Below are 13,720 nucleotides of genomic sequence, written 5' to 3' on the forward strand. Positions count from 1 at the left end.
AGAACTTTGGAAATTTCATTCATTCATTCATCTTCTGAATGGCTTAATCCTTGAGGGGGTGGCAGGGTTTCTGGAGTCCATCCCAGGTACCCTTGGGTGAAGGTGGGGTTCACATGTCACCAGTTCATCAAACATTCACTGTCACATTCACACCTATGGGTGGTTTAGATTAGTCAGTTAACCCATTAAGTGCATGTGTTCAGATGATGGGAGAAAACGAGAGCAGACACAAGGACAGCATGCAAACACCACACACTCCACTCTTAACATCAGCAGTCTCAGTCCGGTCAATCCTACCTGAGTGATGACTGAGGGTGGAGGCGGAGTCCTCCAACAGGAAGTAGATGGCACCAGTGGAAAGCAGCAGACAACAGGTGAGTTCAACCTCTGGACAGGTGTAAAGAACCACAGAGAGCCACAGGACCTGCCTCAGCTCCTCCACCTGAGTCTGATACAGGCACAGAATCAGAGCCAGAACCAAACCACAGGCTCAGAACCAAATTGCAGGCTTAGAACCAAGCCACAGGCACAGAACCAAACCATGGGCACTGAATCAGAACCAAACCACAGGGTTAGAACCAGAACCAAACTACAGATACTGAATCAGAACCAATCAACTTGTTCATGTCCTACCTGTGCGATGTATCTGTGGAAGTAGGCCAGCAGCTCCTGACCATCCAGCCCAGCCAGGAGCTTCAGTCCTGGTGACAGACCAGGGTGAAGGTGAGGCAGCGGGTGGTTGACCTCCATCTGAAGACAGGAGGAGTCCCAGCTGAGGAACAGAAAGGATGAGTTGAATCCTTCAGATGTGGGTGTGGATTGCTGTACTACATGGAACAGTGACACTGTGAAAGCGTGTCAACATGACCAGAAATATGTTGGATGTACCTGCTGGAGCCTGGTCCCCTCTTGCTAAAACAGCACTGCTCCCTGGACCTGGACCCACCTGACCACATACACACCATGTGTCAAACAGCCTTACAACACTACAACCCCATCAGCTGAGATCATCCACTTCCTGTCCAAACCTTGTGTGTGTTGTTGCTGATACATGTAGGTTCTACAGGGCTGGGGGAGCGCTACCACCTTCAGCCCCCCCAGAGATGCTCTGTACTGGCTCAGCTCACCCACAAATGAGCTCCTGTCCTGGGACAAAGTAAAGAGCAGCAGCAGCCTCCAACCGCCCAGCATCACAGTTACAGCATGGCTCCACCTGAAACCAAAGGATTACAATGACTAGAATGGTTGGACTGAAGCTCAAACAGTAAAATACTGTTCTAATATTTAGTCTCCACTGCCATCACTTGTCTGTGAACTGAACACAAACCAAACTGGATTCTGTTTTTATAGGTTTACCTAAACATCAGGCATTTCATCCATAACTGATTCACTATTTGCATGAGCCAAACAAGGCTTATAGTTAAGGTGGTTCAGACTGATATAGGCAGAGACTGGGAGACTCCTCATGATACACTGAGCTCCTCTCTGCTCCTCTTCCTGTCAGTCCTCCTGTTTGTCCTCCTCTGTGCTCCTACTCCTGTCTGACCTCCTCTCTGCTCCTCCTTTAACTAGTCATGTCAGTGGTCCATCCTCCAGAGTCAGGGATCTACTACAGGTTTCCACCTGTTAAAGGTAGTTTTTCCTTCCACTGTCACCCAGTCACACATTGGCTTAAGAGTATGGGTTATTCCAGCTCTAAATGGAAAGGGTCATCAGATAACTTTTGTTATGATGTAGAGCTATATAAATAAAATTTGATTGATTGAAGGCCTATTATATTTAACAGTTCAATACAGATTTGTGCATGGTAATGCACTTACTGGAGTTCTAAACTAATGACTGTCTCCATGGTAACAGCCACAGCACACTGATTTATCTGTAGGGGTCTTGGATAAGGTTTTGTGGGAACCTCTTATGTTTGCTCCAGAGTTCACTGTTGCCTTTCTTGTGCTCCTTACAATGGTAAAAGTGTATAGAAGAACAAACCTATAACTAGTAGTGGAAAAACTTTCAGTAACTGAATAAAAACGAAAATGACAACCTCAACCCTAAAACACAGAAAACTATATTGAAATGACAATTAACAGTGCAGACAAATTAATTCCAATGTCAGTTTAGCTTTTTGTTTTCCTCCAATGTTAAAGTTCACATTAATGGTTGAACCTTTTTGAAGAATATAAATTCTTCATACTTGATCTCATGCATTCTTTCATCTGACCATTTTAAGCTTCTATAAATTAAAACTTTCTTCACAATAAATTCACACAATTAAAATGAAAGAAATATAACTAAAATTACAACTATTAATACACTTATAAATTGCATCTTACACTAAACTGAAATAAATAAACAAATACAAATGAAAACACTAGTTGGTACCGCTGATGGTGTCTCTGATCAGAACAAGGAATGTTGGTGGTTTTGTCCTTGACCTGAAGGATCACTGAGCCAAGAGGCAAACGAACCAGCCTGCACCAGGAGGAGGTGGAGGTGGAGGGATGAAGGCTACCACTGCTCTGGTTGTGCTCTGCCAACTGGTTAAAGTCCACCTTCACTACCCACAGATGTCGGTGGGTCAGGAAGAGCAGAGAGGGGAGGTAGGGCTTATCTGGGTGGGGTAAGATGTCTGAGAGGAGAGGGCGGGGGTCCTGTGAGGGAGGTGGGAGGACGAAGGCACAGTAACCCCTCTGAGCTCCATGACTCTCCTCCACCTCCCAGGAGTTGAACAGGGAGGGTGGGAGGAGTGGAGAGGGTGAGTGTGCCTGCACATCCACCTGCAAAACAACGGAGGGAAACCATTGGTTCTTCTTCAAATAAATAAAGTAAATAAAAAACAAAAGTCATCAATTACTCACAAAAAGTCAAAGGAACTACGGACCTGTTAGAATGTGCATCAGTGTGTTTTTGTATCAGAGACAGTTCTAACATTGGCAGCTCTGTCACTGACTCTGTCAGACTAAGTGTCTTTGAGGATCACAGCATTAACGCTCCTGTTATATTTACTTTTGAGGTCACAGTGACCCAGGTGGGACCATTATTAAGCACCAAAAAAAACATACAGAGAACACAGAGAACAGCTGGACGAGTACTGACAATCATGTCCAATGAGGTTCATTTTATTTAGGACAGAGGACGGCATTACCAGTCCATTTGTTCATTTATTTAAGACAGAGGATGACGTTACAAGTCCATATGTTCATTTATTAAGGACAGAGAAGGGCGTTGCCAGTCCATATGTTCATTTATTTAGGACAGAGGACAGCATTACCAGTCCATATGTTCATTTATTTTAGACAGAAGACAGCGTTACCAGTCCATATGCTCATTTATTTAGGACAGAGGACAGCATTACCAGTCCATATGTTAATTTATTTTAGACAGAAGACAGCGTTACCAGTCCATATGTTCATTTATTTAGGACAGAGGACAGCGTTACCAGTCCATATGTTCATTTATTTAAGACAGAGGACAGCGTTACCAGTCCATATGTCCATTTATTTAGGATAGAGGACGGCGTTACCAGGCCATATGTTCATTTATTTAGAAGGACAGAGGACGGCGTCATCATGCATGTTCAGAATCAGTATCATAGTGACATGAGGAGGTCAAACCGCCAAGACTTCGACAACAGCTCAATCACAACTGTTTCTTCTACATTAAGTCACAAGGCATCAAATACACCACATTTGGTAACAGTCGCATGTTTTTCCTGGTTCTGTAGAAGATAAAGCTCCTCTGGATTAATCATATTAAGAACATTTCAGATTCACAGTGTTTATTGCCATAAGTGAGGAAATATGTTTCCCTGTACACTGAAAATCTGGAAATCTTTACTGTCCACAGAAAGAAAAAAAAAAGAAAAAAAATAACACATATTGAAGTAAAAGGCAGCCTGTGAAGGTCAATAGTGTTGACTGAACAACACAGGCCATGCTTCCTCAAAGGGAGGAGGATGGATCCTCCCAGTCATTGACCACGGTGACATCATTTACAGATGTACCCCAAAAATCCTGCGTCTGTAACCTGAATGTGGTAGACCACATGTCCTTTAACATCCACCAGTTCAGTCTTCACCTGACCCTAACCTTAACCCTAACCCTAACCCTAACCCGAATCTTGACCCTAACGTTAACCCTAACACTACAGGAAGATAATACAACACTTGTAACACTTTAACTTGTTGAGTTAAATGACACCTGGAGAAATAGGAATCCTTCCAGACAGGAATACTTGAAACATTCTGTCACCCATAATGCCTATTCCCGCATAGACTATTTTCTCATTTCTAAGCCTATGATAGCCAATGTGAGTGACTCAGTGTACAAAAGTATTGTCATTTCAGATCATGCGCTACTACTAATCAATTACACTGTAAAGGCAGCTACCAAGGGTCTAACCACATAGTGATTAAGCCCGCGATGGCTACACGATAATGAGTTCTTAAAATTTGTCGGAACCAATATTGATGTTTACCGTAATTTCCAGTCTATAAGCCGGTACTTTTTTCCACACGCTGTGACCCCGCGGCTCAAAAATGATGCAGCTAATTTATGTTTTCCAGGCTAATGATCGATCCAGCTGTCGAAGAAGGAAATAGGGCTGCTGCACGTAACCTTGACATCAGTGAATCGATGGTGAGACATTGGAGACGGGAGAGTGCGGCTTATAGTCAGGTGCAGCTTATAGTCCGGAAAGTACGGTACCTTAAAATGAACACTATTCAAACATCAGCGTCTCTGAGGTGGGGGGCATTCAAGGCAGCGTCTCTAATAAAAATAGGACCATTGGCCCTGTAGCTTACCGGTCAAATTAAAAGCTTTGGGAAATGCATCCGGACGCCATTTATTATCTCCCAGTTACGTGTATTTATTATATTACAGAAATAGCCCATGTTTTGGTCATATTCCAATCAGATCTGTAAAAAATTCAAATTCCAACTTGATATCATTGATACTTACTGATTTACTGTGTCAATCCACGTCCTATCCCTTATAATGGGAACATTTTTCAAAGTCGCACCAAATCCAGAATCAGATCTGGATCGAAATAATTTCAGTACCTTGTGTTGACATCATCATAAAGAAGCTGTATACCAAGTTTGAAATCAATCAGAACTGTAGTTTCAGAGAAGAAGACGATTGAATTTTTTTCCCCATAATAGCCCATGTTAAATTTTCTGTCAGTTCCCAGATCCAGAAAAAGATCCTGATCAGCATGTGGCCATTACGTTTTGGTCATCTCCCCATCAGGGCTGTACTGTAGGAATTTCAACTTGATATGATTTATATTTACTGAGTTATTGCATCGATCCACTTCCTATCCCTTATAATGGGGAAATTTTTCAAAGTCGCACCAAATCCAGAATCAGATCTGGATCCACATAATTTCACTAACTTTTGTAGACATCATCATAAAGAAGCTGTATACCAAGTTTGAAGTCAATCGGAATTGTAGTTTCGGAGAAGAAGACAATTGAAAGTTTGTAATGGACGACAAATGACGACGGACGACGACGGACGACAACGACGGACGACGACAGACAACGACATGACAACGACAGATGACGACGACGGACGCTGCATGATGACAATAGCTTACGGCATGTTGGCCGGTAAGCTAAAAAGTACCTAAAACTGATTTAGTTAGAAAGGGATATAAAGAAACTTGAGATAGAAATTAACCTTAAAGTGGGGGGGGGCTTAATATCAAATATAACATTAGCCCTGATTTTCTGATGCAACAAGATGTTCTAAGCACTCCTGTGTAATTTTTTTGAAATTTTCATCCAAAACCCCCCCCACCCCAAAAATTACTTTTTTAACTCTGAAAATCGCAACTTTCACAGCTTCTCCACTCTTTTGTCCAGTGCAATGTATAAATATGATCATGATGGGCCATTGTTTCGTAAGAGTACCTTGTACTATGAAAAGTCTAATATCAAGGTCATGTTGTAGGTTAAAGGTCATCAAAATGCCTAGTTTTTTCAAAAATTCATACCATTCCGACATTTTATCAAATACACTGACCAAAACTTCCAACACAACACATACAATTTTGAAATGTTTGGTGTACATAAAATGGGATATTGGTTTTGAGTCATGATACATCAACTACACCTTAAAAGCTCAGAAAATTGTTTTGATTTTGTCATGTGGGCAGCTCGTTCCGCTTGATTGCACATTGTTTAGAATTTTGCCTATCCCGTCAGGTTGAGTAGAACTCTATGACCAATCCTTCCAGAATTTGGTCAATAAATAGCCGTAGCAATGGGCAACTTTAATATTCCTTTGTATTGTCCTGGGTCAACGTGTGACCATGCCGCGCCTAGGTCAAAATCAGCGAGAGTGAGCCATTGGTATGCTCACTGGTGGAATGTCGCAAAGACGGGTTGCAAGGAACCTTGGCGTCCATGTGTCGACCATATCACGTCTCTGGAGCCGGTATAATGAAACAGGAAGCACCAGTGATTGACCACGTGCCCCCAGACCATGTGTCACCACCCCTTGGCAGGATCGCCATATTCGCCTCCAGCACCTGCGCAATCACTTCCTGCCAGCTACAGTCACTGCTGCTCAGACCAGAGGTCATCACCAGAACCGGATTAGCGACCAAACCGTACGCAACCGCCTGCGTGAAGCCGACTTGCACAGTCGACGTCCCTGCCGTGGTGTGGTGTGGTGTGGTGTTGACTCCTGCACGTCGCCGCGTCCGTCTGCGATGGTCAAGGGCACATTTGGCCTGGAATGCTCTCAGGTGGAACAGGATGCTCTTCTCCGATGAATCGAGGTACAAGTTGAGTGTGGCTGACGGAAGACTGTGTGTTTGGCGTAGGCGACGGGAACGTTATGCTGACGCTACCATCCTGCAGCGTGACCGCTGGGGTGGACCCAGTGTAATGGTTTGGGCTGGAATAAGCAGTAGACACAAGACAGACCTCATTTTCAGCGATGGAAACCTCAGTGCGGCCCGTTACTGTGACGAAATCCTGACCCCTGTCGCAGTTCCACTTGTCCATCGCTATCGCCTAACGCTGCAACAGGATAACGCAAGACCACATGTCGCCAGAGTCTGTCAGGAATACCTGAGGCAGAATAAAGTTCAATGTCTTGATTGGCCTGTGTATTCCCCAGATTTAAACCCTATAGAACATCTATGGGATATTCTGGATCACCGGGTGAGAAGGCGTGATCCAGAACCAGCCACAGTCCGACAGCCGCATCAAGCCCTCCTGGAGGAATGGGACCGCATCACACACAGGCTGAAATTCAGCAATTGATTGACTCCATGCATCGCAGAATCCAGGCTGTGTGTGACGCCAGAGGAGGCCATACAAGATACTGACTTCGGTGATCCAGAATTGCGCCTTCAACTGATGCAATGAATTTGAAACCAGGAAAAATCTGTTCATTCCTGACTCTGAAACTGTGTTTTTGATTTGAATCTTAATTACCTCTGCCAAGGAGGTTATGTTTTTGCCAGGGTTTGTCTGTTTGTTTGTTTGTTTGTTTGTCTGTCCGTTAGTGTGCAACATAACTCAAAAAGTTATGGACAGATTTGGATGAAATTTTCAGGGTTTGTTGGAAATGGGATAAGGAAGAAATGATTAAATTTTGGTGGTGATCGGGGGTGGGGGGGCCCACGGGGGGCGCCACTGATCAGCCTTGGCAGAGGTCTGCGCTCTCCGAGTGCTTCTAGTATTTGTTACCTCCGCCAAGGAGGTTATGTTTTTGCCAGGGTTTGTTTGTTTGTTTGTCTGTTTGTTTGTCTGTCCGTTAGTGTGCAACATAACTCAAAAAGTTATGGACAGATTTGGATGAAATTTTCAGGGTTTGTTGGAAATGGGATAAGGAAGAAATGATTAAATTTTGGTGGTGATCGGGGGTGGGGGGGGCCACTGATCAGCCTTGGCGGAGGTCTGCGCTCTCCGAGTGCTTCTAGTTATGTATTGTTAAATTTAGCTTAAGAAAATGACATGTGTTGCAATAAACCCAAGTGTTGCGTTGGAAGTTTTGGTCAGTGTATGTCCTAAGTTCTCTTCCCTCTGGTTTCCTGGTGGGATCCCCCAAGGCCTTTGGCCCTTTCAAAGCCACATTAGAGACTAAATATTGCAGCATGTACATTCCATTTGAATTTGCCGCCATTAGTGTGGTGGGAAACACTAGCACACATTTTGGCGAGAATCACTAACACTTCATTCATTCATTTTCTGTACCCGCTTTATCCCCACTTGGTTGCTTGTAGCCTATACCAGCTACTTACAGGCAAAGGCGGGGTTCACCCTGGACGTTTTGCCAGTTCATCGCAGGGCTGAACATATAGACAAACAATCACAGTCACATTCACACCTATGGGCAATTTAGATTAACCAATTAACCTATCGGTGCATGTGTTTGGATGGTGGGAGGAAGTCAGAGTACCCAGAGAGAACCCACGCAGACACGGGTAGAACATGCAAACTCCACACAGAAAGGTCCCATCCCCATTGACTAGTTTTGGAATTGAACTGTGAGGCACCAGTGCTATCCACTGCACCACTGTGTCACCTGCAACGGGACATATACATGTAAATTGCAAAGTCATGTGAAACGACCGTTGGTTCTCTTTGACATGTCTATATGGATAATACATTAGGCCCTTTCCCACCAAAAGGCCCAGGAACTTTATTACAAGGAACTTATTTACCAGGAACTTTTTGGGGTAAAAAAGTTCCTGGTAACTGCACTTCCACTGCACCCGAAAGTTCAGGGTAATTTATTCAAATCAGGTTGATGATGTATGAGGGAGCAGTAACAGAAACTGTAGTCCAGTTCATGTGCATTCACAAACTAACCTCTAGTCCAATAAAATGACACACTACTTTAAGTGGACGGGTTGGGTTGACCATTTTACTGGTTGTTGAATCACTTAATCCATCTGGAATACATTTTAAATTAAGTTAACCATCATTACATATCCTTAATTTGTATTTAAAAGTGGTAAAACATGTATTTTCAACTTCTCATTCCTTAAACTAAATCACATCCAACTTTAAGTGTGATGGATGGTTCTGTTTCATTTCTACTGTTTTACAGATATAGTCCAGGTTTGACCCTAAAGTCAGACAGATTTACTCAAATGCCTACATTTAATTCAACTGCATATTACTGATAAAAGTACTTATACTCATATTTTGATGCCTTGTAAATGAACAGATAGTATTAGGTTAGATTTTTTTTTTTTTATTCAAAATTGAAACAAAACAAAGGTGCCTTAAGATTAAAAGGGAAATCAAAACGTGTGAGAGGTTCAGGCTTTTGGACCAGGGTCTGGTCCAGCTAGCCCAGGACAGCCGGTCTGGAACTCCATGGTCCTGGTCCCTTTTTCGCTTTCCTACAGGAAAAGTAATAAAAATGCTAAAATGAATAACAGAACACATGACAGATTCCTACCAGTGTGATGTGACATGTGAGATGTCTGACTTGGGCTGCTGTAAACAGCAGGAGATGATGGACGAGGACACAAACGAGCCACAGGTTCAGAAAAAGAGGCGAGTCCGTCCAGTCTCATTTCAGGTGGAAATCACAAACATACAGAATGAATCAGTGTTCAGCACACAGCGACAACACAAATACATCCAGTTCTCAGATTTAGGTTAAGTGTCAGACTGTTGACCAGTTAGTATTAGGTTAACCGGACTTCACTTTGGACTAAACAGCTGATGCTGCCGACTACTGTTACGGCATGGAACCAACTAAACAGGGAATATTTCTGTGATATACATACCATTGGTTTGTTCAACAGTCGGATCTACTGCAACCGTTGTGGTCCTTTAGTTTCTTTTAATCCTGCATAAATTTCTTCTTCTTTTCTCGTATTTCTTAAGGCTTGTGTCTTGTATTTGGCTCCAACAGCTTTTACTTGCTCATTTCTTGTTGGCGATTCAAAGTCCATCTGAATTTCCTCTTCGTCCGTCCACTTGTTGTAGCTTCTCTTTTGGTCAATTTTCCGAATTATCAAAATACAAAGCTTGTGGAAATTACATGACTTAAATAATGGCGGTGAACAGAATGCGGAAATGCTGCGAGTCTAGTCCACCACTCAGCCTTCTCCAGCACACAGCTCCACCCCTTAAAGTTCCTGGTAATCTGAAAAGTACTACCTCTATACCAGGAACTTCTTCGGGGTGAATTTGGGGCCGGGGGAGGGTCAGTTACCAGGGTAATTTTTGGTGGAAACGCACCAGGAACTTTGAAAGTTCAGGGTAATACAGAAAGTTCCTGCAAAAGTTCCTGCGGTGGGAAAGGGCCTGTTGTGTAAATAGTTCTGTTTAATGTGTTTTATTGAATGGAAGTTGTTTGTGGTCAATAGATGTGTTATGAGGAGAGAACCTGAGCCCAACATTCTGAAGAACCCACATTAACAGCTTAATTCCATGAAATATGCATTTTTTTTTACCATTTGGGTGACCTTTGACCTATAATTTGACCTTGACACTACACCTTTTGTAGTGCAAAGCACTCTTAAGACATGACATGTCTCACAAAAAAAGATTTAAGGGCCCAGCATGAGCATATTGCTACATTGTGCTTTATCATAAGGGAAGGAGGTTTGAAAGTTGCCAAAAACCCCATGTTTTCAGGGTTGAAAAAGTAATTTTCGGGGTGGGGGGTGGGGGGGTTTGGCCTTGATTGGAATTTTTTTCACAGTTTTGTATTCCCAAGACATGGGAGCATTAGAAAATCTGGGCTAAAGTTGAATCTGAAAATTTTCCTGAAATAGCGCCCCCCCACTTAAAGATACAAAAAAGACTAGATCATGACTGGCCATTCTAAGAGCACAGTATAAAGAGCTATCCACAAATAAAGCATTAAATAGCATAATGAAACTGAAACAGACATTCCACGACCAAGGATAGAAGGCAGGAAATCTTTTGGCCTGGCGATTAAAATCAATGCAGAAGGAAATATCAGTTTTAGAAATTAAGTCAGAGGAAGGAAAAACAATAACTAATACACACAAATTTAATAGCTCTTTCTATTCTAAATTGTATATGTCAGAAAGTCCAGTGATATCTCATAAACTCCACAACTTTTTAGATCAGATAGAAATACCAGCCCTGGAAGAGAGCACTAGAAAGGAGCTTAACTCCCCAATCGTAACATCTATATGAACTGTTTTATAGACCATAGACAGTATGAAAGGTAGGAAAGCACCAGGACCTGACAGTATTCCTATTGAAATCTCCAAAAACTTTAAAGCTGCTGGAGACTTTCATTACCAATTTTTCAACAAATCTGTAAAACCCCAGTCATCCTCAGTATCACGAATCCGTAAGTCTTCCTGTGATTACTCACCTGAATCTCTTCCCTCACAGTGAACAATTTCGAAGTGCCATCCACCATAAACAAACCATGTGTTTACAAACAGAGCCGGGAGGTAACTTGGGCATCTTCGGAATTTTGTTGCGACGTGCATTGTGGGAAGCTGAGGTTCGCACTGCTACCTGGCAGCGGCAGCGCAACCGTATGATATTATATGGATGAAACAAACACGAGACAGAAACGGCTGGAGCTCTGCTTCCCACAATGCACGTCGCGACATAATTACGAAGATGTTCGAGTTACCTCCCGTCTCTGTTTTGTTTCTTTCTTTCTTTAACAGTACCAGGTTGCACTGTCTTGACTGTCTTTAGGCGTGTCTTGATTGTATTGCCTGTTTTTTTTTTCCTTGGGTTCTGATTTTTTATCATGTCTGGTGTCAATGTCTGTATCATGAATACATTACTTGAAATTGTAAATGTTATACTTGTTAAATGAAAGGTTCCATAAATGTTTAAACATTCTATAAATAAAGTAAAAAAAAAAAATAAAAAAAATAAAAGTATGGTCAATGTCCAACTGGGCCATGCAACACAGCTGATCAAAACAAACAGGAGTGGATTCCACATACAGCATTGGTTCAACAAGCACAGTCAGATTCTTGCAAAAGTAAGGAGTCCCAGTGTTCAAAAAGCATTGTACAACACTAGTATAGTTCGCAGACAGTGTGTTAAGTATTATCACGTTGAGACCAGCTGGGCAAGATATGGTGTTAACATTAGCCGCAAGTACATTAGCCTGTACAGCGACAGCAGAGTTGAGTCAATGAAGCAGCATCATGGAGCAGGCATGGACCTCACGAAGGCAGTGGCTTCTTCGACTGAGGAGAAAGGTTTCTTATTGCCATCCTTCATGGTGATTTGAAGGTTTGCTGGATAGAGCACAGCTGGTCGGAAGCCCAGGTTGTACAGCGTAGCCATGACATCGCGGTAAGCTACACATTGTTTTAAGACGTCGGGGCAGTAATCGTCATAGATGCGGACCAGCGAAGGGTCGACAGTTCGAATCCTGCCTCCAACTGTCCAAATGTCGAAGTGTCCTTGGGCAAGACCCTGAACCTTAAACTGCTCCCAGTAGGGCCTGGCAGCGCCTTGCATGGCAGCAGCTACCTACTGGTGTGTGAGTGTGTGCATGAATGAGTGAATGTGAAAAAAGTGCTTTATAAGTACTGACCATTTATGTCCATGCACAAAGACCAACACAACAGAACTCCCCTTCAACTGGAATCCCCTCATACACTTCCTGCAAAACTGACCTTCTCATCCCATTTTTAAAATTTGATTATTTCTCTTCTATTTATTATTATTATTTTGTGACTATAATTATTATTATTAGTAATAGTAATACTAATTAAAGCCGCAAGTGGCATTGAAAGGCCCTCGCCACAGGCACATCCAGTAAAAGTATGTCCATCATTCAGCACGTGGCGCTCTAGCACCAAATTTTATGTCTTCTGATGAATGGGTGTAGGCCTGGGAGATTGACAACTAATTCAAATTTGAGGCAAATTGATGTTTGTATGTCCGAACTGAGACAATTTTTGTAAAGGTAAATTTGTAGGGGGCGCTATAGTAAAAAATTTCAATTTCTTCTGATGAATGAGTATAGGCCCTTGAGATTGACAATTGACTCAAATTTGAGGCAAATCGGTGCTCATATGTCCGAACTGAACACATTTTTGTATAAGTAAATCTGTAGGGGGCGCTATGGAGCCAAAATTCAATTTCTTCTATTGATTGGTGTAGGCCTGCAAGATGTACCACTGAGTCAAATTTGAGGCAAATTGGTGATCGTATGTCCAAACTGATGCAATTTTCATAAAGGTAAATTTGTAGGGGGCGCTGCAGTGTGAAATTTCAATTTCTTTCAATAAATGGGTGTAGGCCTGGGAGATAGAAGTCTAAACTACAACTACTAAACTAAACTCCAAAAACAACAGTCCATATTCACTAAACTGACCAAGGCCAGCGCTTCAACAGAGGCATCATTAAAGTGGCTCACATCCTGGACAAGCGCAAACCTATGTGCATTATGTGCGCATGCGCTCAGACAGCTGGAGTCGGACCTGAACAGGTGCCTCGGCGTTTTACTCCAGTGTGATGACTCTGTTGAAGTGACAGGGCGATGGTGGATTTATGTGTACAAAGTTGTTCTGTTTTTAATTGATATGTTTTGACAGCAAATGTGAATTTAGAAAAGGTCAAATCCTTCAGAAATACAGCAGCACATGCTAGTGAAGTTTTATTGAGTGAGTGACAACGTTCCTTTTCACAATTTCGAAGTATTAAAAATGTACATACAGGTGTGTATTATTTGTTTTTAATTATTCTATAAAAATACGCAGGATTGTTCCATTTCATAGT

At 42.4% G+C, this 13,720-nt stretch overlaps 1 protein-coding gene across 2 annotated transcripts in view; it reads right to left on the reverse strand.

The window, feature by feature from the left end:
- nisch (nischarin) overlaps window positions 1-13,720 on the reverse strand; it is a 189,772-nt gene that overhangs the window by 42,505 nt on the left and 133,547 nt on the right. For both annotated transcript variants that reach the window (XM_030133491.1, XM_030133490.1), the window contains exons 19-23: window positions 2,380-2,774; window positions 1,029-1,213; window positions 889-946; window positions 634-772; window positions 298-448 (exon numbers count right to left, since the gene is read on the reverse strand). In XM_030133491.1, coding sequence (XP_029989351.1) covers window positions 298-448; window positions 634-772; window positions 889-946; window positions 1,029-1,213; window positions 2,380-2,774 — 928 coding nt within the window. The remainder of the gene's footprint in view (window positions 1-297; window positions 449-633; window positions 773-888; window positions 947-1,028; window positions 1,214-2,379; window positions 2,775-13,720) is intronic.

This window comes from Sphaeramia orbicularis, chromosome 5 (assembly GCF_902148855.1).
Source record: "Sphaeramia orbicularis chromosome 5, fSphaOr1.1, whole genome shotgun sequence".
Classification (NCBI taxonomy): Eukaryota; Metazoa; Chordata; class Actinopteri; order Kurtiformes; family Apogonidae; genus Sphaeramia; species Sphaeramia orbicularis.